Here is a 22,983-nt window from a genome sequence, read left to right as displayed (position 1 = left end):
ATGGAGAAGATCAAGAGCATTCTGTAGGTTCTGCACCTCATTGACGAGGTCAATAGCTGACAGCACTCGCAGCCACCCCCACGGCCATGACAAGGACCGTGAGACCGCTGGCGATGTCACCCACGACAGCAAGGGCACCGCTGGCACAGCTGCACAATCGGGTGCAGGCGCCACAGGAGCTTCAGCTGGTGCTGGGTAAGTGTTACGCATCTCATAGACCAGGCCATACTGACAGACGACTAGGGCTACACCTATCTACGACCAGATGACTGGTGAGACCCCCAAGTTCTCCAACACACCCAATGTCGGTGCTGGCACTGGCACGACCACATCGACTGGTCTTGGCGAGGACAGGCAGGCTCGTGTGAGTGGTGGCAGGTCTAGCGACAGCTCCCAACTCGCAGACAGGTCTCATGCAGGAAGCAACACGCGGCCACAAGTGAGCAGTGGCGCCTACGATGGCGCGAGTGAGGCAAGCATCAAGTCTGGTGTAATTGGCTTCACACCAGGCCAGGATGGTCAAGGACACGCCGCATTGCCCAGCAACACTTCTGTTGAAGACAAGCTCCAACGCAGCCATATTGTTGGTGCAGGCACTATAGGTGCGAACACCAGCTCGGGGCTGAGGAACGAGGGAACCACCAAGGAGCAGCCCAGTGTGATTCCTGGTAGGTAGTCCAGCTTATGCTACGTGTAATCAAAATAATGCACAACGTTGACCTTGTACAGTCTCATCAGGCACTGATCGCTTCTTCCCTCTTTCTGGAGGCGTCACTGCAGGACATCACGACCCCAGCCACGGCACACATGGCATGAACAGCGGGACAGAGAAGCGTGAGCTTTCAGGAAGTGATCATCATGGTCGCGAAGGTCTCGCTGCCGCTGCAGGAACAGCTGCTGTTGCACAAAGTCACCACAGCTCCCAGGCGAGCGGCCTCATTCCAGGCGAACGGATTGCATCGCCCACGGGACACACCCACTTGACATCGAGCGTCCCAGAGCACAACATTCACCCCGATGCTCTGCACGCGGCAGGTGCACGTCCAGTAAACGATTCTAATGAGCCTGGACATGGACCGCCTTATGAGACACATCATGTCAATACTGGCACCCTTCTTGACTACGAGAAGGCCTTCGGCAGTGACCCCCACACTCAGCACACTGGGCTGCTTGACTACCGTCCTCACGCACACAGGACAGGAACAAGCCCCCATATTCCTGGCGAGTTCCCTAGTGCCACTCCCGAGAGTGAGCGCGCTGGACCCATTCTCGGAGGTGCAGACACAACATCTGGAACCACGACCACAGGTCCCTCGACTTCGCACGATCTCCGCCACACAGGAACTCTGAACGACCCCGCATCGAGATCTACCGAGTCGTCTGGCCATCATGTCGGACGCGATGCCGCGATCGCTGGTGGTGTTGGCGCTGCTGGCCTGGCTGCTGCTGCTGCTCACCACAAGAATGAGACACCTTCGACTGGTATCGGCAATCTATACGACGAGAAGAACCCCTACAGCTCCAAGACCCTTGATCCTCGTGTCACTGGCGGCGAGTCTCGCCGCAACGAGCAGCTGCTCGACCCTGCATCAACTTCATCTGCGTCCAGATCGCAGCCGCTTTCAGGCTCATCTGCACCCGTTGTTAGTTCTGAGAAAGAAGAGAGGCAGCATCACTATGGCCGTGACGCCGCAATCGGTGGAGGTGTTCTCGGTGCAGGTGCTCTCGCAAGCAATGCCCTTTCTGGCGACAGACACCACGACTCTACTTTGAGCGATTCCTCTTCTCTGCCCACGACCCAGCACACAACTGGCAACACTAACCCAAGTACCGTTGGGACCACATCGGCCACTCACCACCTGCCGTCCTCTAACACAACTACATCAACTACAACGAGCACCTCGACCTCCCACCAGCGTATAGACGCTCATGGTGAGCTCCAGCCTCAGCACCACTACGGACGTGACGCTGGTCTCGCGGGTGCCGGTGTTGGAGCTGCCACAGCAGCTGGTCTCGCACACTCTGGCTCTCGTGATAAGCTTACTGGTCAGCGTACTGTTGGTTCTACAGCCGAGGACCCAGCCTCGAAGACCATTGGACCTCACACGAGCAACATTGCGAACATTCTCGACCCTCGCGTGAAGCCTGATCCATCAAAGCAAAAGGATCACACCACCACTGGTCCTCATCAGTCTGACACTCTGAACCGGGCTGATCCTAGGGTTGATGACAAGGCTGGCCAGCACCACTACGGCCGAGATGCTGCAGTCGCTGGAGGTGTCGGAGCCGCAGGCTACGAAGCTTACGAAGCTGCTAAGACGTACGGCGACCACCGCAGCACTCAGCCCGCAGCTTCGATGCAGGAGCAGCGATACGACCCGACTGCCGCCGATGCGCGTGCACCCAACCCAGTTCCCGCTACTTCTGAGTACAACTACCATAACCCTGACGTTGCCGCTCTCGCAAGTGCGACCGGTGCTAGCGCTCCAGGATATTACGGCACAGCTGCAGCTCAGACTCAGCAACCCTACACTACGGCACAGTTGGCGCAGTCCGCCAATTCTCAGCCACCTCAAGCCTACAAGGCGCCTGAGATCGACAGTAACGACCTTGGCCCAAGGGACAATAGTTCTCGCAACGCTGCCCTTGGTGCAGGAGCTGGCTTAGCTGGAGTTTCCGCCATAGGATATGGTCTGTCACACCAGGGTGACAAGAACCATCCCACTACGACTCCCGGAGCATCCATTCAGCCTGAATCATCTTCGCTTCCTCAGCCCACCGGCTCGCTCGCTCAAAGCCAGCAGTACCCTTACAACGCTGAACCCAGCCAGTCTCACACTGGCCGCGATGCTGCCCTCGTTGGCGGAGCTGGCGCTGCGGCTGGTGCAGGAGCCGGTTACGCCTACGGTCAGCGTATGCAGCCTCAATTTGACCCCAAGGAGCAGGAGAGGCTGGACAAAGAAACTGCCAAGCACCAACATGAGCTTGAGAAGAAGCATGACAAGGAGGTTCACAAGCTTGAGAAGGAGCACGAGAAAGACCTCAAGAAGCAGGAGAAGGAAGCTGCTGAGCATGAAAAGAAGGACGAGAAGAAGAGCGGCGGTCTTCTGGGTTTCCTTCACCGTGACAAGTCGAAGAAGGAGAAGTCGCTCAGCCCAGAGTCTTCACCCCGAAGTTCTCAAGATCGCCACTACGGCCGTGACGCTGCTGTTGCGGGTGGTGTAGGCGCTGGCGCTGCTGTTCTTGCCGAGAATGAGCGCGAGGACAGGTTTGGCCATGGCAGTGGCTACAAGGGCAGGAATCTCTTGCACAAGGACCCACCTGCTGATCACCCCGCTGCGCAGCCTCTTCATGCCAACAGTCGCGTTGGTGTTGACGGACCGATCGATACTACTGGCCGTACAGACGAACATCACTATGGTCGCGATGCTGCCATCGGTGGCGGCGCTCTCGGTACAGGAGCGCTCGGTGCTCATGAATTGTCGAAGGATCGCACTGGGCCCGGCAACCTCTCAAGCCCTACCAGCGGTACTCTTGGCGCTCGCGAGACCGCTGTTCATGGCCAGCACTCTGGCCTGACCGGTCACCAGACAAGGACCCTTCCTGACTGCACAAGGGACGAGCGCCACTACGGCCGTGATGCTACTACTGGCGGCGGTGCTCTCGGCGTCGGTGGTCTCGCTGCTCATGAGCTGCACGATACGCGTATTGAGCCCCCTTCCACCACCGTTGGCCACCAAGGCACCCGCCTGGCTAGCTCTCAGCAGGCCACTATCCCCAGCAACACCGCCACTGGATCTATACTCGCCCACCGTGACCAGACTGCTCCCCAAGACACCTTCGTTCGCGGTAAGCGGGAGCACATTGGTATCGACGGCCCAATCGGCGATCCCAACATGATCTCCGGTGACCGGTAAGTTTCCCCTCAAGCTCTCATTCTAGGCACATATTAACGTCTCACAGTCAAACGAAGAAGGGCATCTACGGTGCTCACCCCGTCGAGGACCTTACCAAGGACTGCACCGTCATCGAGCCTCGCACCGGCCTTCCCATGAATGTCGGTCGCTACGGTGATGGCGCGGGTGGTACTGATGGTGGACCCATCGGCCACCACCGCCACGAGACTATCCCCGGACAGATCCAGCCAGGCACTGCGGACACCGAGCATGCGACGACGAACTGGGAGGATGTTGCCAAGAAGAACACTATCTATTGAGTCATGTCTAACCTCCGGGAGAGCAGGATTGTACGGTGGCAATGGAAATCGTGGGGTAATTTGGTGCCTTCGCTCGTACTCGCTGCAATGAGTAGTAATGCGTGAATGGATCTTTTACATCTGCCCCCCTTTCTCCTGTTCCTTGAAATGTGATAGATTGATACTTCGCTATTAGGGTGCTGACATACTGACGCCCCACCATACTATCGAAGATGCACGTTCGGCAACTCCGTCTTGCAAATTCACGCCCAACCCCTCCACCGACGCCATGTGTTCGCCCAGACATTATCGCTCGATCGCCAGTACTAACCCAGACATTCAAGTATCAGGCTCCGCGTAGTCGCTAAACATACGTCGATCTTGCAGGACTTCGAACACCAGACAAACACTTGTTGTGTACCCATCGACCTGAAGCTCCCGCGAGCGCAACAGACACAGACTCTGAAACATTGGATCTGTACTCGTTTCCTGTCCGCGGGACATTCAGACGGCCTCCGACACTGGCATAAATCGCAGTATATTTGATTTTCGGATTCGTCACGTTACGGCCCGCAGGATGCTGGAGCTCTAGTTCTCGTACTGATACCATCAGTTGACGTGTGAGTCTGTTGAAGTGTACGAAGTCCACGTGGACGAAAGCAGACGCCGCAAATACGCTGGAATGAGTCGAATCTGCCTGTACACAGAATTACACTGCGACGTCTATGAAGGAACTACTCTGATACTCTGAGGTGTATGAAGACAGAATTTGACTCATATTGATGATGTTAGCCTGAGCGCCTGAACCCTTCAGGGATTGAGATGGGTCACGACTTTTGAGTAACGCCCAGTAATTGCTCGAGGTGGAAGCCAGTCGAGGATGGAGCTACGCTCGCAATGGAAGTGGGAAGGGGTCTGTCGGGACGCGTGCTTGCACCGCATGTACTCCTAGAGTGACAGTGAAGGGACACGATTGCGACATTGATGCCTACGAATTAGCCTGGTTAGAGCGTATGTGAGCGACTCGAAGCCTCCATTACGCCATTCTGGTATGGGTGGCTGAAAATCAATTGACACGTGAGCAATGCCTTCACTCTAAGCGAGTGCAATCTGCGATCGCGCTGCTCTGGTCGCGTGATGTTTCCAGATTAGCACCGCACGGGCATCGTACCGCAATCTTTATAAATGGTCCATGCCCCTCACTCTCACCTACAGCACTTCTTGACAGCGACTCATCCTCCCAACTTGCCACCTCCACCGTTTGTCACTTTACCACCTTCGCTATTCTGCCACCTTGCATTACCGGTCTACTTAGTCAAGAACTCGCTACAAAATCCTCTGTACCAACCCTCTGCCCCTTGCCCATACCTTACCATGTCTCAAATTGAGTACGTCTCACGAGCAGCTGGTCGCAGGAAGCATGCCTGCCTTGAGAAGTGGATGTCTTAAGCACGACTATTGTGGCAACAATCTTGCTTGCGACTCATACTCCTTAACCATTGGGTGCGTACATCTACCAGTCAGATCGAGCTTGCTCCATCTGCGCTGTTTGTGATCGATCGGTCAGTTTCACTGGCTGTGTCGACGAGATTCTGTATAGTTTGGGCAACGCCGCATACAGGCGCTTTACTCTTCGGTTACTGAGACCAGTCATGGTGAGATGCCTCTGATCCAGGTAACGAAGAAGGTCGACTAGATCATGCGCGCCAGGTGGTGCTTGAAAAAGGGTTGGCTCCACGAAAAGCGGCCTTAGGGAGACTCGGCCCGACCATGGGCGTTTTCCTCGACACCACACCATTTGGTCTCACTTGTTCCATCTCCTTCGTAGCTTCAAGCAAGTCCTGATGTTACGATTATACTGCAGCTTTTGCAGAAGAAGGCGATCTTGGTCGCCAGTGTCATCGACCTATTTTGTCAATGATGCACAATCATCCTTTTTCGTCATGCACTGCGCCCTAACTCGAGGGCAGACCTGAAGAAGAAGTGCTGATCTTACTTGGTTATATTTGCGACCCCACGGCGTCCTGTGGGCAGGGAGAATTTGTGAAGACCAGCTCGGCGATGACGGCATATGCCATCTTCTCGAAAGCATAAAGATCGCAGTCCGTGTGCCTCAGGTTAGCATGCTAGAAGTACGAGGATAAAACTTCTGGAGGCATGTTGTGACGGAAAAGTTATCATCAGTGTTTGTTTGCTTCATCAAAGTGCAAGGTCCTGACTGCATAGACAGATTATTCTTCATCTTCATCCCCATCCTCAATACTTGCGTCGCTATCGAAGATAAGCTCGGGCGGCCACTCCACAGCCACGTCATGCACCAAACTCTTGACGAATTTCGCCATATCCTTGCCCGAGTACTCCCTCTCTATCTCAGGCGTCTCTTCTCCACAAGTCTCGGTTTTGAACCGTACTGTGTGATTGTTCTGCGTAAGAGCACCGACCTTCAGGTAAGTCAGGCCGAGTCCAGATATCGAACTGAGGCGGTTGAAGAACTGCGACCAGATGTTCGGCTTGGTGTCGTAAGGACCTGACGGGCTCGCGATGACGGTTGTGCGCCACAGGCTGAGGCGTTCAAGCTTGAGAGCGAACCTGGTGAGCACAGCGAGTAGGATGTCTCGATCGACGTCCAACCGCCCGAGCTCCAATGTCGTAAGATGAGGCAGACTGACTGGTGACGGCTCTTCCAGATTCACCCTTGTAGGTTGTGGAGGTCCCGCTGGAGAGGTCGGTGTTGTGGCGAGCCACTCCATGAACTTCATATTGTCGGGAACGTGAGACTTTTGGAAGTTGAGGCGCAGATGCGTGAGGTTGGGTGTACAGCTCAAGAAATGACGCAGAGACCGTCCGGCTGCTGTCGTAATACGCAAACCTCTAGAGTAGGTGTGATGCGTATGTGTTGACAGATCAGAGAGGTTGAGTGTCAGGAAGAGAGCTTTAAGGTTGTACAGCACAGGCTGAATCGCCGGGAACGTAAAGTTGGCGAGGTGGAAGGCACCATCTGGGAGGCCTGCAGGTTGCTGGTGTAGAAGAATTTCGATCCTTGAAGGGGTTCGTCCAGCTACACCCATGGAGTACAGCAGATTGGAGAAGACGTGCGACACAAAGCGTGATTGCGAGCCTGTACCACGGTAGGATTCGCGCAGTGGCACGCCAGTTTTCTGACGTACGGTCGTAGCACCCCATGAAGCCCAGTAAGTCCCATCGCGCTCGCGTCTGGCGCAGAAGTCACGGACATCGACGGTCTCCAGGTTGCTCAATCCTTTGAAGGCTTCGGTCAACATCTCGCGGTCGACGCCGTTGCTGATCAGCGCCTGTTGATCGGCGTAACCTTGCATATAGCTGCAGATGCTCAGCCGAGAACTCATTATAGTGCAATAAATCCATTAAAACGAACCTGATGCATGCATCGCCGTCTCTGAAGCGGATGGGGATGTCATCGTAGACATTGGTGGCAATGATCAGATGTTTCAGCTTCTTGGAAAGACTGACGTGCCGAGAGATATCGAGCAGTACTTGGAGAGACGGCTGTGTGAGCATGAACTGCTTCTTCACGAAGAACTCTTCCGAAAACCATTCGTATAGCGACTTCTCTGTTTGCTTGCAGGTGAGACGCAAGGCGGCCAGATCAGAGGTCGAGACAAAGGAGGATATGTAGACCAACAATTCAAGTGGCAGAGACAGCAACTTTGTCATGCTGATGGATGAGGTGATTCAGACGAAAGAAGTGGTCAAGACAGATGATATGTGCGCGATCAGAAGGCGTGACCGCGCGCGTTAGCGCCGTTCCTGCCTGATTGGCGTGCCGCAGTATCCTATTTGGGGCGTTGTTGCCTTGCCTAGTCTCAGCTCGACCAGGCCCCCAATCGCGTCGCGCTCTGACCTCACATCCAACATCACTTCCATAAGAGTCGCAGGGCTGGGGATCTTCAATTTCTATGTAGCATCATCTCATTCGTCTCAATTGTTCACACGCGCCACCATCACCATGCCTCCCCGCAGGGCTGCTTCCAAGCAAAAGGCCCAAGCTTCTCCGCTTGATGGCTGTTCGGTCGCTACTTCTGGTCGCTTCTCTGGAACAAGCCAGGGTGCTCTACAAAAGCGTGTCACTGATCTAGGTGGCAGTGTGGCTTCAAAGATCACAGCAGACACCAACATCCTCATTACAACCGACAAGGACTTTGAAGCCAAGTCAGCCAAGATCGCCGCCGCCATTGACAACGATGTTCCCATTGTCACCATTGACTGGCTGGATGAGACAGAGTCATCGAATGCTAGGGCGGATGAGAAGCAGTATTTGCTCAACACACTGGCTGCCTCCACGGTAGCCTCTGCTCCGATAACCAACGGCAAGAAACGTGCTGCCTCCGGTTCAGCGAACGGAACACCTGTACTGAGCCAGGGTGCCTCGCAAAAGAAGCGAAAGACCCTCGAAGATAAGGCTAAGGTCGACAACGTCAAAGTAGGTGACGGACAGAACGTGCAATCGAAGAAGATCCACGTCGAAGTCGACGAGCACTGCCAAGCCCCTCACTATGAGGTGTACATCGATGATGATGGGCTCATCTGGGATGCCTCCCTCAATCAGACCAACGCGTCGGCCAACAATAACAAGTTCTACAAGGTGCAGGTGAGTGCAACTTGAATCTGGACAGTGGGATTTTCCCGCTGATATCGAAGCAGCTGTTGCAAAGTCCGAACGGTGCGCACTTCCAGACCTGGACTCGTTGGGGTCGCGTCGGCGAGAGAGGTCAAATGAAGATGCTCGGTAACGGATCGCTCGCTGATGCGTTCAAGAACTTCGAGACGAAGTTCAAGGACAAGTCCGGTCTCAAATGGGAAGATCGAGGCGCTGATCCGAAGAACGGAAAATGTGAGCGGCTTGCTTTGTCGGTTTGCACAATGTACTGACTGTTTCCAGACGCATACGTGGAGAAGAATTACAACCCTGACTCAGACGACGAGGATGACGATGAAGTGGAGATCCACAAAGCGGGTGGCTCATGCACGAAGAGCGACCAGCCGCCTGTCGACTCGAAGCTGACCAAGCCGGTTCAAAATCTCGTCGAGCTCATCTTCAACCTGAACTATCAGGAGGAAGCGCTGAGCGCCATGAATTATGACAACAAGAAGATGCCGCTGGGCAAGCTCAGTAAGGGCACCATCGGTCGCGGCTTCCAAGCGCTGAAAGAACTGGCGGCTCTCATCGACAACCCGACTACATCCGCGGAGATCGAACAAGTGTCCAACCGTTACTATTCTGTCATCCCCCACGTCTTTGGGCGTGACCGGCCAACGATTATTAACAACAATAAGCTCCTTAAGGAGGAGATTGAGTTGCTCGAGAGCTTGTCCGACATGAAGGAAGCCAGCGACATGCTCAAGGCCAGTCGGAAGGACGACAGCAATCTCAACGAGCTTGATCGTCAATTCCAGACTCTTGGTATGGACGAGATGGAGCCGCTCAGTGTAAAGGGGTCGGAGTTCGCTGAGCTGTCTGACTACCTCCTGAAGACCAAGGGCGCGACGCACAATGTCAACTATGCCGTGCAGGATATCTTCCGTATCCAGCGCAAGGGCGAATTTGAACGCTTCCAGAACAGCCCGTTCGCGAAGGTCTCGGGCAATCGCCGCCTCCTCTGGCACGGCTCTCGGGTCACCAACTTCGCTGGCATCCTAGGCCAAGGTCTTCGCATCGCTCCTCCTGAAGCTCCCGCTACTGGTTACATGTTTGGCAAGGGAATATATCTTGCCGACATGTCTAGCAAGTCTGCAAATTACTGCAACCACTTTCAGTCAGGTGGCACGGCCTTGTTGTTGCTATGCGAAGCGGAATTAGGCAACCCGGTGCATGAGCTGATAGACGCCTCTTTCTCTGCAGGCGAGGACGCCAAAGCCAAAGGCATGTGTTCCACCTGGGGTAAGGGAAAGGTTGGCCCAAGCCAGTGGAAGGATGCTGGATGTGTCCACCCATCTTTGGCGGGGACCCTGATGGTACGTGAAGCCAGTTGTCTTTGAGAACAGAATGCTGATTATCTGCTAGCCTGATGTCAGTGTTATCCCTGGCGGCACCAACGTCAAAGGTGCTTACCTGCAGTACAATGAGTACATCGCCTACGACGTTACTCAGGTGCGCCTTCGCTACCTGCTTCGCGTCCGCATGTAGCAATGGGACCAGACGTAATGGCGAGACCTTCAACTTTCGCAATCGCTCGTGACGACTGCTTTTCGTCGATTCTTGTGCCTGAAAGTTCCCGGGATCCTCCACCAAGCTTTTTCGCGGTGTTCTCTTTCGGCGCATACTGGCTTCTTCGGTGGGAAAAGCTCAATCATCTGGTAAATTTACAGCGTGGATTCTCCATATTCTTCTCCAATGTCGGCGTCGAGCTATTTGTAGAAGGATTGTGTACGGATAGCATTGATACCCTGCTGTAATGAAACAATAATCTCGATGATGGATATTCAGAACAGGCCTAGCTCGAAGCCCATGTCCCTGGAGACACTGTCCAAGGTTTTGCAACCGTCACTTGCCCAGAGCGTCTCCAGTACACTCACGACACCTTCGTAGTACGGATAGCTACTCAGCGAATGGCCTGCGAGTGAATTAACACATTCTCTGATAAATGTGCGGTCGCTTTCGATGAGAGCTGATGTCTGTGAACCAGCGGCGGCTAATGGAAGAAGTAGGCTCTCCGTCGATGCGAATGTGCTGGGGTCCAGTCTCACCCGCAGGCCCTGCAACAGATCTAGTACCTGCCGTACCGCGGGGACGATCGCATTCCGATCCGGTTGAGCAGGCAAGCCTTGGTCCAGGCGAAGATCTCGGATTCTGATCAGCCCTGCAAGTTGTGTCGCCTCCCAAATCTTGCACATCACAGGTTCACCTGGCTCACCTGGCCACTGCGACAATCGATCCTCAATATCATCATCCATCATTGAAGCGAACAAGTCGAGTAAACTGCATGGCAAACCGCTCACCTCCTCGACGCCAGTTTGACCCATACAGTGGTCATGCCACATGTGCAAGTGCCCGTTCTGCCGACCTAGGCTGTGAGTAGGCAGGTCCAGCACGCCTATCAATCCAGCCAACTCTCGTGAAGTCTCCGTGGAAGAGTGAAGAACGAATCTTTGATGGAAAATACTGGCGATACCGTTCAAGTGTATGCTAAAAGGCATTGCTCGGTTCATCTGATGGTCATCAGCAAACCAGCCCATACGATGTATGACAATATTTCAACCTACGCTTATTGAGCACAGCAAGATTCCCGCGTACGGTGTCATCTCTTCTTGAAAACACACTGGATCAGATAAGGCTTGTCGGAACCCTTTGATGCTCCGGCCATAGTACCGATCCACGTGCATGGAGTGCTTGGGATCACATGTGATCTGGTAGGTGAGGCTGTTCAGCAGCATTAACCGTGATTGCGCACAGTAGGTCAAGCTTTCTTTGAATCTTCCAGGATCCGGCTTGCTCTCGGTGGCAGGCTTCGCAAACAGGGTGAGAGCGCCCCAATCTGCGACTATGCTTATGTCAACACATGTGATACAGTTCACGACGTACGGTTAAGCTTACAGTCATACAAAACGTCTCTTTCAAACTTCGACAGTGAAGCGAACGTGTCGTAGCCAAGGTACTGCAACAAGATTTGGTCTTTCTCGTCCTCGCAGTCTCCCAACGACACGTTCGGCCACGACACCGGAGTACCGTCGGCCTCAAGCTTTACCTCCGGACTTTTCGACTTCGGCTTCCTAAGATTTGCATGGCGGATTGTCACACAAGGCTGTCCCCTGATCGCCCATTTCAGCCTTAACCCATAGCCCTCGCACTGCAGATTCAGACCCTGACAGGCCATGCACGAGGGGCGGGTCTCATCGCATTTCTTGCGGCGGCCGCGGCAGGTCCAGCATCCCGTCCTGGTGCGGGTTACGCCAGATTTGGGCGTCGGAGACTTGGCTTGTGGGGGCGACATGATGTTGGACGACGCGTGGCTGGTAAATGTGTCGGCAGGAACGGGTTGGCGATCTTCCTTCGCGCTAGGGGCGGCGATCTGCTGAAGCGTAGATCTGTCGGATCAAAGACATGTTTATGCATGAGTTAAGCAGATTACTTTTGGTATTTGTGAGTGGCTGCCCCTGAGTCTCTAGTGGCTCCCAGAGTAATTATGTGATTGCCTTGTGCACAGACAGAACTCCGCTCTGCCGAGCCGGAACTCGTCAACAGCTTCTTCAGCGTCTCCTCTTCTCTTCGACACCTCCGTAAAGTCTAGACGCATTGCGACACTGCTCGACGCTCAGCACCATACGGACGCTCTGCGTCGAATTATGCAGCATATCGAACTGTAGTCCGAGTTGGTGGGCGCATCGGCGTACTTCGTACGCGCTCTCCTGAAGATCTCGGCGCCAATTCTTCTCCAAGCGTTGCCAATGCTGTCGCTCAACTTGGCGGTACACACTACGCACCCGTTCCAGCTTTCCAAAACCTACAGCATACGCTTCCTTGATACTCACGACCGCTAGTTGATGGCGTTAACGCATCCCAAGCCCTCCGGGCCGGGCGGACGTCAGATGCGCGCTGTAACGGACAGGACAAGCAAACGCGCTGCGCCTCCTTTGAACGAGCACCGACCACAATTACTTCGTATTGTAAGGAGACGGCCTTCCATCGATGTAGATACGGTTGCCAAGGTCGCTCTCAATCTCACAATGACTTGAGCGAGCGCGCAACGCTGGCCCAGAGTCCCGCTGGTTGATGCTTTCCAAGAGTCGCACAGTCGCCCAGCGATTGCTGCGGCTCAGCGCCGTTACTTGGCTCGTGGTCAAGGGGTTTCATAACATCACGATTTGCGCATTCGTGCCCTATCTACTCTTGCTCTCCCCACCAGTCGCTGCCACTGCTCCCCGCTTTGCCTTCGTTTCCACCACGTCGCTCGCTCAATCCGCTGCCTGAGGCACGTTTGCTACGCATGCTAATTATCAGCCTTTGTATTCTCTTCCTGTAATATTTGGGCGATCCGCAATGAAGCCTTCAACATTGCTTTACACGACGTTTAGCCTTCTGTCGCCACTCGTCACTTCTGCTATTGAGCTTAATCCTGATGATCCAGGTACATGCATCGTGAACAAAGGCGAACCAGACTGACAACAGCAGAGTCGATCAAGAGCGCAGCTAAAATCATCGCAGCTGGCACAAGAGATTGGTACACAGGAGATCGAGTCGGCGACACGCCTGGTAACTTGCCAGACCCGTACTACTGGTGGCTATGTGGCGCTATGTTCGGCTCTTTCATCGATTACTGGTACTATACCGGCGACGATACATACAACAAGATCACGACACAGGCCATGGTTCACCAGATCGGCCAGCCACAGGCATTCATGCCACCAAATCAGACGAGCACGCTCGGAAACGACGATCAAGCGTTTTGGGGGATGTCAGCCATGTCAGCAGCAGAAAACAAGCTACCAGACGTAGAAGGGGAGATGTCGTGGTTGTCGCTGGCGATTGCAGTCTTCAACACACAGGTTCCACGTTGGAACTCGAGAACATGTGGTGGTGGACTCAACTGGCAGATTTTCACATTCAACAACGGCTACGATTATAAAAACACGATCTCAAACGGCGCGTTCTTCAACATTGCAGCAAGGCTGGCAAAATATACCGGCAACGAAACATATGCTGAGTGGGCTGTTCAGGCGTATGAGTGGCAACTGAGTGTCGGACTCATCAGCCAGGACTACCACTTCTACGATGGCACATCTGAGCGCAAGAACTGCACCGACATAAACCACATCCAATGGACCTACAACGCAGGCATTCACTTGTCGGGTGCCGCCGCTATGTGGAACATGTCAGAATCGGCAGGTGACACCGTGAGCCACAGAACTTCTCTTTCGATTGATCGCAAAGCTGACAGCATAACAGGCTAAAGCAGCACTCTGGCGCGGCCGCATCGAAGGCATACTTAAATCCACCTCAGTCTTCTTCTCCGCGGACGGTGCTCCAAACGTCATGATCGAAGTAGCTTGCGAGCGCAACGGACTCTGCGACCACGACCAGCGCTCCTTCAAAGCCTACCTCGCGCGCTGGATGGGCTACACAGTGCTCACCGCGCCCTGGACGCGCGATTCAATTTTGCCGCGGCTGCGCGCCTCGGCGGTTGCAGCAGCAAAGCAGTGCGGGCCTGGCAAGAACGGATGCGGACTGAGGTGGTGGCAAGGCGGCGTGAACGACGGCCAGGTCGGCGTGGGAGAGCAGATGAGCGCTCTCGAGACCATCCAGAATTTGCTTGTTGATCAGGTTGCGGGACCGGTGGGCGAGCAGACGGGTGGAGTCAGCAAGAACGACCCATCTGCGGGCAGTGATGGGGGCAACTTAGTTATTGTGCATGATCCCATCACTACGGCGGATAGGGCTGGTGCTGGTATTTTGACTGTGCTCGTGCTGGCTTTCTTATTTGGAGGCGGAGCGTGGTTGGTCACTGGCGATTAAGTGTAGTCTAACCAGGCCTTCTTTTCTTTCTCCAATGCGAATCATGTTCTCCATGGCTTCCGCGCTGAGATCAGTAAACTCCACTGCTCTCATAGGTATCCGTCTCGTGAAGCCGGCCGCGGCCCCCGAGCGAGGAACCGCGCTGAGCCTCAACTGTCGCGCATCTCGACCCTCCCGAGCACCACGACTCCCTTTCCACCTCGTGAACCTTGCTCCGAGATTCAGCCTGATGTTTGCCTCGAGAAGAAATTTCACAAGAATGATGCGTCCTCCACGCTGATCCTAGCATATACGATCCGCCCCACTGGTCATCACTATCCCGCTTAACCATATCGAGCAGGCCAGAGCGCTACCCAGTCATGTATCGGCAGCGAGATACAAGCTCAGACTTAGCGCATCGTGTTGTCCAACAGCGGCCGGTGGATACGTGGTAAGCTTTGCACAAGCTTTTGAGATTGTTGTGTCCCTTACCCTACATGTGCTGCGATTGTGAGTGGAGGTCTGGTGTAGGGATGATACTTGCAAGGGGTGAGAATGGGTAGATTCGAGATGATATGGCGGAAAGCCTTGGGAGCTCCACAGAGGTGGCGCAGCTTGCCCACCTTGCCTGTGTCTACATACACTGGACTAGTAGTTATGTGTCTGGCAGAGAAACTTCAAACCATGGAGCTGATATCTTACACTCACCTACTATCTCTCTTCTTCCTTTTGATGGGAATTGTGACTACTTCTCCAACATCTACTGGAACTCTTGGAACTCAGGATCGCCGGCGGGGAGATACCCCGTCTTCGCGCATCTTCTGCGCTACCTGGAGCGGGACGAAGGCTTGCGAGAAGTTTGAAGCAACTATTGTTCGCCACAGCTCAACAGTCCATTCATTGCGGAATTCGTTCTCCCGCACCGTCATAGGCTCCGGCCAACTCATTTCAAAGGATTATCGACAGATACACAGAATTATGGAAGTGGAAAACGACGCAAAGGCGACAAATTCGGAGAAGCCGTTCTTAGCACCGGATGTTCAAGTAATATTGTGGTTCGTATTACTGTGCTGTTTGACTGAGGGGATGGTGTTGTTGTTCAGATGGTGAGTTCACTTTTGTGATTGGTAAGGTCGCGGTGACTGATGTAGGTGGCGGGAGTCAAGACAAGATCAGAGAGAAATCGAGACGAGCTGCGAGCAGCAACTGTAGTGGGCGAGATTAGGTGCCATCAACGAGAGCGATGAGGATGACGAGACGAACATCCCTGTGCTGTGAGCTAAGCAGCGGCATAATCTCAAAATGAAGGTGTTTCTTGGCCATTTTGAGCATCCATATCCCACAAATTCGTTGGTATTGCTTCGACGGAATGCTGACTACATAGTTGGGCCGCCTTAACTATCTTCGACATTGGCTTCGCTATGGTGGTTCTTTCATTCCCATCTCACAAGGTCCCACCGTCTCGTACCTGTTGGACACGATTGGCAATATTACACCTTGTTAGTCCTCAGCGATATCCGCAGCCTTATGAAGTTTTGCAACAAGCTTAGCCGTACACTCAAGATGTTGCTCATCACTGACCGTGACGAGGCTGGAGTATGATTTTCGCTCGATGTACACCTCCAGGGATAGAAACTAGCCTGTATTCAAGAATCGAAACTACGAGACAAAGATTCGTGGTGGAAACAGATTGCGAGGGAGTTTCGCGTATTTACTTTTATCCATGGATCCGCTGCCGCTGACGTGGCTCTTACAAGACTAAGAGTTGTTGCGACAGACGTAGCTGCTGTTTGTATCGATGGAAAACTGCGCTGAGTTGCTTGCTAGCTAGGAGGCGATCATATATACATGCCCTGAGACTTGCTACTCTAAGGTAGTCAGCAGAGGTGACGACCAAGGCCTATAGGACCGACTTGCATCGCAACAGAAGTGTCTATTTATTTTTGTTGCGGTGTAATTCGGTCCTATAGGCCTTGGTCGTCACCTCTGCTGACTACCTTAGAGTAGCAAGTCTCAGGGCATGTATATATGATCGCCTCCTAGCTAGCAAGCAACTCAGCGCAGTTTTCCATCGATACAAACAGCAGCTACGTCTGCCGCAACAACTTCTTCTTCGAGCTTGTCCTTCGAAGGAACTGACAAATAATGACATAAAAGGAGTATAAGAACAACGACATCTGAGAGGAACATGAGTGTAACAAGATTCGATGACGCCGAGCTCAAACAAAGTGAATAAATGTCTGTGCGCCTAATTAAATTCCATCAGAGCTAGGCTGCGAAGTGAAGGATCAGGATGTAGAAGGAACTGGCCAGTCGTCAACCAGTGCGAGATCATCGAGCGAGACTCTTCATTAGTCCACTCCAGCACGACACTGTGATTATCGAATACACAACGACGTCCTTTCGTCAAGGCTGGACTTGACGAGGTGCAGAGCATGACGAGAAAGGTGGTTTCATGTCATGGATCTTCCCATGACACTGACGAGCGAAGCCACCTTCTCCCACACTTCGCAGTATGATGACCGAAGCACTAATCTCGTGTCCAGCTGTTGACGGACTCAACATGTGCAGTTCAGATCCAAGGCTTCAGCAAGACATTCCCTAAACTCCACTGACGACAACAGCGAGCCAATCGAGCCGCGCCAAAGGCTGCAGACAAGATTATTCGAATGCGTGCACGTCGTATCCTTTGATCTCCGCAAACCAAGACGATGAGTGGAAGAGTAGAAAGTGTGGGCATAGCCTGGGCATCGCATTCGAAAGGTGTGAATCTCACAGCTCAAGGCTGCAGCAAGGCGTGCTCTGTAGATCCTCTGGCAAATTGTGCTCTCTTACCCTACCTTCTTCTCGACTTAAAGACGCTGAGTGGAAAATCTGGCAGTATGCATATGTGGATTGGCTACACACATGATACTTGGACTTCTCATGACAGGCTCGTGATGAGGAAGGGCGTTGTGAAGTCTAGGAGGAGAAACAAGGATTGAATTGAAACAAGTAGGTGGGGAACTGTGGGCAATGTAAAGCGAAGAAGAGAATTCAGCGGGAGACACGACAATATGAATGATGGGAGACGGGACCGTGCAGCACTAGAGAAGAGCTGAGGCTCAGCCGTGAATATTGTGATGGTGAAAGGCTCCTACAGGAGCCACCGGAGCTACTTACTTAGTGTCATCGCGATCGAGCATAACAAGCCTATCATGTTCTGATGACGCTGGTGACTATAGTCTTTGCACCGTCTCTTCACAAGCTCGCAGTGCGCGCGGGTGGAGGAGTCGAAGGAGAAGAAGCTGTAAGAGCAGAATTTGGGGAGTCGCAGATCAACAATGCTGTTGTCAAACAAAGGTCGTCCAACTGCACTTGAACTGGCAGTTTTGGAACTTCGGGTTAGGATTTCTGTTTCACGTGTGCACGTTGCGGTGGTGGGATGCATATGGTATAACCGGTGGCATCGTGGAGCTGCGAATGTCCTCTCTCGGTGTCAAGCAGTTGTCACAGGGAAGGAGCTGTTTCTGGAGTACCGCATGAGCTGTTCGAGAATATCAATAAGGTCGTCCGCAACATTTCCTCTCGAACCCAGCACGATGTTATCGTCGCGGCTTGCAGATCACGCTTTGGGACACACTTGGTGGCGCTCAATCGTTAAAGCAGATCACGAATGGTCATTGCCGATTCCAACATCAGATCAGCTCCAGTCGTATCAACGAGAATGTCGACGTGATCTGGTAAGTTCCATTCCTTGTGGTGATCCTCCGCGGTCTTGCGTTTGCCTTGTTGTACTTCGTACGTTCACCGGTTTTCGCCGACCAATCAGATCACTTCAGGCCGACCACCAGGTTCCTTTCTCTCTTCTTGGCCTACAGGCCCGAAAGTCGACAGCCTTCGCCGCATGGAGAGACTCATGTCGTGCACATAGATGACAGCCATCAACCGCTGTGTGGACGGTGAGCCCTGGAGTGTTACGGTTGCGCGGTCACGCGCGCGGGGTCGTCGAGACAGCCTGGTCGAGCGGCTGCGTCTGGAGAGCTGTACGAGCATCGAATCTCTCATCGCTCACATCGCCGGATTCGGCGGAATCGGGCCCAACAGCGAAAGTGATAACGTGGACACAGACATAGTTCTGTGGCACAGATAGCCATTGTCTCAGTGCCGTGTGGTCACTGCTCTCTGATCCGTCTGATTCTTGACCGGTCCTTGGCGCTAGCGCGCCTCAGCTCACCGGTTGCCTTGCGCTCCATAACAACATCTTGCGCGCCGTTCAAAATTCCTCTCGCTAATTTGCAAGCCCGTCATTCTTTTGCGCTGGCGTGAGGATGGATGCTTCCGACAGCATGGACTGCGCTGCGAGATCGGGCATGGAGGCGAAAGAATATTGGGTGCATTTGGACGCTGAAGGCTCACTCGAGAAATATCCAGGTGAGTACGAGCAAGGCTACAGCGCGCACTCACTGACGAGTTGGTGACAGCGAGGCAGCATGCTCGTCGTGTGCAGGAAAAGCTGGGAATCGACGAGGGCTTGATTTATCTCGCTGGACAGCCTGCGAAGAACAACGAGGACAGCGACATGCCAGCGCTATTCCGGCAGCGACGTTACTTCTATTATCTTACTGGGTGTGTAGCAGCTTTGTGTCAAAAGTGCTGTTACTGATGAGAGGAAGATGCAACGAGCCATCATGCCACATGACCTACGACATCCAACATGACACCCTGTCACTTTTCATACCGAGAATCGACCCAAAGCGCGTCATCTGGAACGGACGAGGCTCTACTCTTGCCGAAGCTGTTGAAAGGTATGACGTTGATGAGGTCTACTATGTCGACGAACTTGGCGATGCCATCAAGGACTGGAGCGACTACCATGGAGGGCACGGCAGCGACGTCTACGTTCTGCACAATGACCAATTTCCGCGAACACCTGGACTTCATGCAATCATCGACTCCAAATCTTTGCAGCCCGCAATGAACGCCGCGCGCATGATCAAGGATGAACACGAGATCGCCTTGATACGCAAAGCCAATGACATCAGCTCAGAAGCTCACAGGAAGGTGCTTGCCAACATCTTGAAATACAAGAATGAGGCGCAAGTTGAGGGCTTATTTATGAATGTATGTATCTCACACCAGGCCAAGCATCAGGCATACGACCCCATTGTCGCGTCTGGTCCGAATGCAGGGACACTGCACTACGACGCGAACAACGAGAACTTTGAAGACCGACAACTCATGTGTCTGGATGCTGGCTGCGAATATGAGCTGTACGCCAGCGACATTACGCGCACATTCCCACTTGCCGAGTCGTGGCCGAGCGAAGAGGCTGAGAACATCTACAAGTTGGTGGAACGGATGCAAGAGAGCTGCATCGAGCGTCTTGCACCCGGGGTGCGATATCTTGATCTTCACATTTTGGCGCATCAGATCGCGATTGATGGATTGCTTAAGCTTGGCCTTCTTCATAACGGAACCAGAGAGGAGATCTACGCTGCAGGCACCAGTCGCGCATTCTTCCCGCATGGTTTGGGTCATCATGTTGGGCTGGAAGTGCACGATGTTGGACAAGCCGAGCTAATGAGCGTCAGTAGGGGCAAGGCTGTCCTCGAACAGGTGAGAGCAACTGCATCAACGTATGCGCATTGCGGCGACGAAGTTGACACAGCGTAGGTGCCTTCGCTATTTCCAGAGAACTTCCACGCGCCAGTCTACGATGCTACTCTTTGCCATGCACCTACAGACACTCAGAGCAGTCAGCTCCAGGAGGGCATGGTAGTCACTGTGGAGCCAGGGATGTGGGTGCTCTTTCCATGATCGAATTGACGCAAGTGTACTGACAGGACCAGTTACTTCTCCAGTTACGCACTCCAACACTTCTATCTTCCATCACCGGTACACTCGCGCTTCATCAATCAGGAGGTTTTGCATCGCTATATGCCTGTGGGCGGTGTTCGAATCGAAGATGACATTCTCATTACCTTAGGAGGCTACGAGAACCTGACCGATGCACCGAAGGGTGACGCTATGTTCGACATCATTCGAGGACGTAGACCTAGTTTTAGCACCGCCCAACGACATGATCAAACTCTGGCGACCCGCTTGGAGGAGCCATCGCTGTTCCGTGCTCCCGGATGTCCGCTCCAGGCCACGCCTCAAGGGCTACACTCAATCAAGCGTACGGCGACCATGCCGAATCAGACTAGCGATAGCCAACGTGCTGAAGCTGATCACCGAAATCACGCATTACATGTCAAACGCTCCATGACTACAGACGAGCGTGTTCAGCACTGGCGTCAATCTCAACCGCAAAATTCACTCTGTCGATTGACAACCAGTCAAGAGAAGCTGAAGACCATGTGCGGATCGTTCACTAGAGAGTTGAAACACATTTTCATTGGTGAAAATGGTTGCAACGCATTTCAGTCACGAGGACTCTCGCAATGCACCGACTGCGCTATACTAGTCCAGACATTGGGAAGACTTCGACAGAACTTGGCCTTGTCTAAGCAAGGCTCACCAACGGATACTCACACTCCACAGGACACCTTCAATAATCCTGCCCACCCTGTTATAGCACCGCATGCGATAGATGCGGGCCTGAGTCTACGAGAGAATGCGACAGAACCGACCCAGAACTCTGAGGTCATATGTGCAGGCGCGCCACCGCGAAACCGACATCCTTGTCCGATGCAGACGGTACAAGACGTCAGGCTAACTGAGCAAGAGAGAACTGGAGGATTCCTTCCTCAGATGTCATCGCTGCAGGATACACAACCACAGCACCCTGCGCTACTGTTTCCACGACACCAGAAAGCCCCAGACTGCGAAGAACCCGAGTCCTACTATCGAATTCATGAGATTTGTAAAGAACCACTGCTGCAGCGACTGCAAGTCAAGCGTAGAACACCGAACCCATGGGATTCTGCTCTCAAGTCACATGATTCTGTGCCTATCAGGGCGCACATAGTGAAGCAAAAACAGGAACGCCGTCCGGCGAGCAATCACACCGATGACCGTGACTGGATGGCATAATGTGCCAATACATCTCTCACCATCGAGCACCGGCTGGGGATCCAGGTCACTTCTACGTGTCCAAATTTAACCATTACGCTCTGCATACAATTATACGTTATAATGAACACCAAAGCCACTGAATAAGCATACTCATCGTGTCCCGAGAAACGCATATATCCTCCCAGATTTTTCTAATCTACTTCTCAAGACAACATCCTCGAGCTTTTATGATGATGTGACTCGCTATGCATACACCAATCCCATCACTTAAGTTCACACCTGCACCGCCCCTTCTTAATAAGGAACATGCTCCGTATAACCGTCCCCTCACAACCTCCTCACAGCCTTGAACAAACATCCACGTCCCATGGCTAGAACTTCGATACAGAAAGTAGCGGCGCGCATGAGCCTGCGACACGCACTCGTCTTTTGCAAACGGTGCATTGCTGCCAGATGGGATTTGGTCATCGCCGTAGAGTCGTGCTGGTGGCAGCACGCGGAGGCTGGGGAAGTGGATTGACTTCTTGCGGCTGAGGGGCGGTGATGAGGGACTGACTGCTTGGAGCCTGTGGGCGAGGTGACCGGGGCGATGGGTGTTTGTTCGGTGCTCGAGAGTTCTGGCGAGGGATCTGAAGGCGCGAGATGAGGTATTGCGGTCGAGGTGTGTTTTGGACTTTGCGCATAGATATGTTCAACGTAATCCGTGTGGTCAGGTAGAACGGCATTTTGTGTGGCTTGAGACTTCGAGCCCTCCGCAGGAAGTGTTATGTGTGAGACTGGCGCGACTTCTGGCTGGAGTGCCTGGAGATCGTTGCGGTCGCTAATATGTTGGCACGACTTGGTTGATGACGGGAGAAGAGACGATTTATTGATGGCTGTGGCTGTTAACATTCGTGTGTTGACAGCTGAAAGCTTTCTACTTTTCTTCATGTTCTTCGGGAGCTTCTTCAGCGGCATGCTCTTCGTGCCAAACGCATGCGACTTCCTCATTTTGCTTCGCATAATTCAGTGACGACTGGTAGGCTGAGCCGATACTGTCGTGGTGAGCTGAAGGGACGTTGTGCATACGTTCACAAAGAACGCTGCGCAGAAGGACAAGCCAAGAACCTGCATAGTGAAAGACATTATGCCCATGCGCACAGTGCTGAAGGCAAATTTGTCGTCTCCGTTTGGACCGGTAGTAAGAGGTCTAAGGGATTGTCAATGCGTTTGTCCCACGGTAGCAAACACTTGGTAAGACGCAAGTGACATGAACATACGTGGTGAAGGTGCTATCACCTGACCGTAGACGCCCGTCTCGTTCGTCGATGTACCAGGAAAATCA

At 53.3% G+C, this 22,983-nt stretch overlaps 8 protein-coding genes across 8 annotated transcripts; 5 read left to right on the top strand and 3 right to left on the bottom strand.

The window, feature by feature from the left end:
- Nucleotides 1–4,216, top strand: M421DRAFT_9842 (uncharacterized protein; the record flags this gene model as incomplete). Its single annotated transcript, XM_033598611.1, has 5 exons — nucleotides 1–23; nucleotides 73–195; nucleotides 244–668; nucleotides 730–3,913; nucleotides 3,964–4,216. 5 exons carry the CDS (start codon nucleotides 1–3, stop codon nucleotides 4,214–4,216), a joined length of 4,008 nt encoding a protein of 1,335 aa, XP_033443450.1.
- Nucleotides 4,217–6,190: 1,974 nt separating this feature from the next.
- Nucleotides 6,191–7,906, bottom strand: M421DRAFT_426004 (uncharacterized protein). The gene is made up of 2 exons (XM_033594265.1): nucleotides 7,590–7,906; nucleotides 6,191–7,534 (listed from the first exon to the last, which is right to left on the bottom strand). Exons 1-2 carry the CDS (start codon nucleotides 7,886–7,888, stop codon nucleotides 6,427–6,429), a joined length of 1,407 nt encoding a protein of 468 aa, XP_033443449.1. The 5' UTR covers nucleotides 7,889–7,906; the 3' UTR covers nucleotides 6,191–6,426.
- A 174-nt stretch (nucleotides 7,907–8,080) lies between these two features.
- Nucleotides 8,081–10,733, top strand: M421DRAFT_426003 (poly polymerase 2 ADP-ribosyltransferase 2). Its single transcript, XM_033594264.1, has 4 exons — nucleotides 8,081–8,822; nucleotides 8,876–9,065; nucleotides 9,114–10,186; nucleotides 10,236–10,733. Exons 1-4 carry the CDS (start codon nucleotides 8,181–8,183, stop codon nucleotides 10,356–10,358), a joined length of 2,028 nt encoding a protein of 675 aa, XP_033443448.1. The 5' UTR covers nucleotides 8,081–8,180; the 3' UTR covers nucleotides 10,359–10,733.
- Nucleotides 10,459–12,410, bottom strand: M421DRAFT_328858 (uncharacterized protein). The gene is made up of 3 exons (XM_033589363.1): nucleotides 11,766–12,410; nucleotides 11,435–11,712; nucleotides 10,459–11,380 (listed from the first exon to the last, which is right to left on the bottom strand). Exons 1-3 carry the CDS (start codon nucleotides 12,160–12,162, stop codon nucleotides 10,655–10,657), a joined length of 1,401 nt encoding a protein of 466 aa, XP_033443447.1. The 5' UTR covers nucleotides 12,163–12,410; the 3' UTR covers nucleotides 10,459–10,654.
- Nucleotides 12,411–12,905: 495 nt separating this feature from the next.
- On the top strand, nucleotides 12,906–14,733 carry M421DRAFT_426001 (glycoside hydrolase family 76 protein). Its single transcript, XM_033594263.1, has 3 exons — nucleotides 12,906–13,296; nucleotides 13,341–14,062; nucleotides 14,115–14,733. The coding sequence occupies exons 1-3, from the start codon at nucleotides 13,209–13,211 to the stop codon at nucleotides 14,679–14,681; spliced, it is 1,377 nt and encodes a 458-aa protein (XP_033443446.1). The 5' UTR covers nucleotides 12,906–13,208; the 3' UTR covers nucleotides 14,682–14,733.
- Nucleotides 14,734–15,350: 617 nt separating this feature from the next.
- Nucleotides 15,351–16,038, top strand: M421DRAFT_328840 (uncharacterized protein). The gene has a single exon (XM_033589362.1). The coding sequence runs from the start codon at nucleotides 15,393–15,395 to the stop codon at nucleotides 15,768–15,770; it is 378 nt and encodes a 125-aa protein (XP_033443445.1). The 5' UTR covers nucleotides 15,351–15,392; the 3' UTR covers nucleotides 15,771–16,038.
- Nucleotides 16,039–18,545: 2,507 nt separating this feature from the next.
- On the top strand, nucleotides 18,546–22,046 carry M421DRAFT_425999 (uncharacterized protein). Its single transcript, XM_033594262.1, has 5 exons — nucleotides 18,546–19,073; nucleotides 19,124–19,268; nucleotides 19,316–20,258; nucleotides 20,316–20,440; nucleotides 20,492–22,046. The coding sequence occupies exons 1-5, from the start codon at nucleotides 18,971–18,973 to the stop codon at nucleotides 21,675–21,677; spliced, it is 2,502 nt and encodes an 833-aa protein (XP_033443444.1). The 5' UTR covers nucleotides 18,546–18,970; the 3' UTR covers nucleotides 21,678–22,046.
- Nucleotides 21,832–22,947, bottom strand: M421DRAFT_328792 (uncharacterized protein). Its single transcript, XM_033589361.1, has 2 exons — nucleotides 22,919–22,947; nucleotides 21,832–22,848 (listed from the first exon to the last, which is right to left on the bottom strand). The coding sequence occupies exon 2, from the start codon at nucleotides 22,659–22,661 to the stop codon at nucleotides 21,987–21,989; it is 675 nt and encodes a 224-aa protein (XP_033443443.1). The 5' UTR covers nucleotides 22,662–22,848; nucleotides 22,919–22,947; the 3' UTR covers nucleotides 21,832–21,986.
- Nucleotides 22,948–22,983: the final 36 nt, after the last annotated feature.

The sequence above is a fragment of the Didymella exigua genome (assembly GCF_010094145.1).
Source record: "Didymella exigua CBS 183.55 unplaced genomic scaffold M421scaffold_53, whole genome shotgun sequence".
NCBI lineage: Eukaryota > Fungi > Ascomycota > Dothideomycetes > Pleosporales > Didymellaceae > Didymella > Didymella exigua.
Note: the sequence above shows the minus strand (reverse complement) of the source record. Positions and strands in the feature narration are given on the sequence as shown.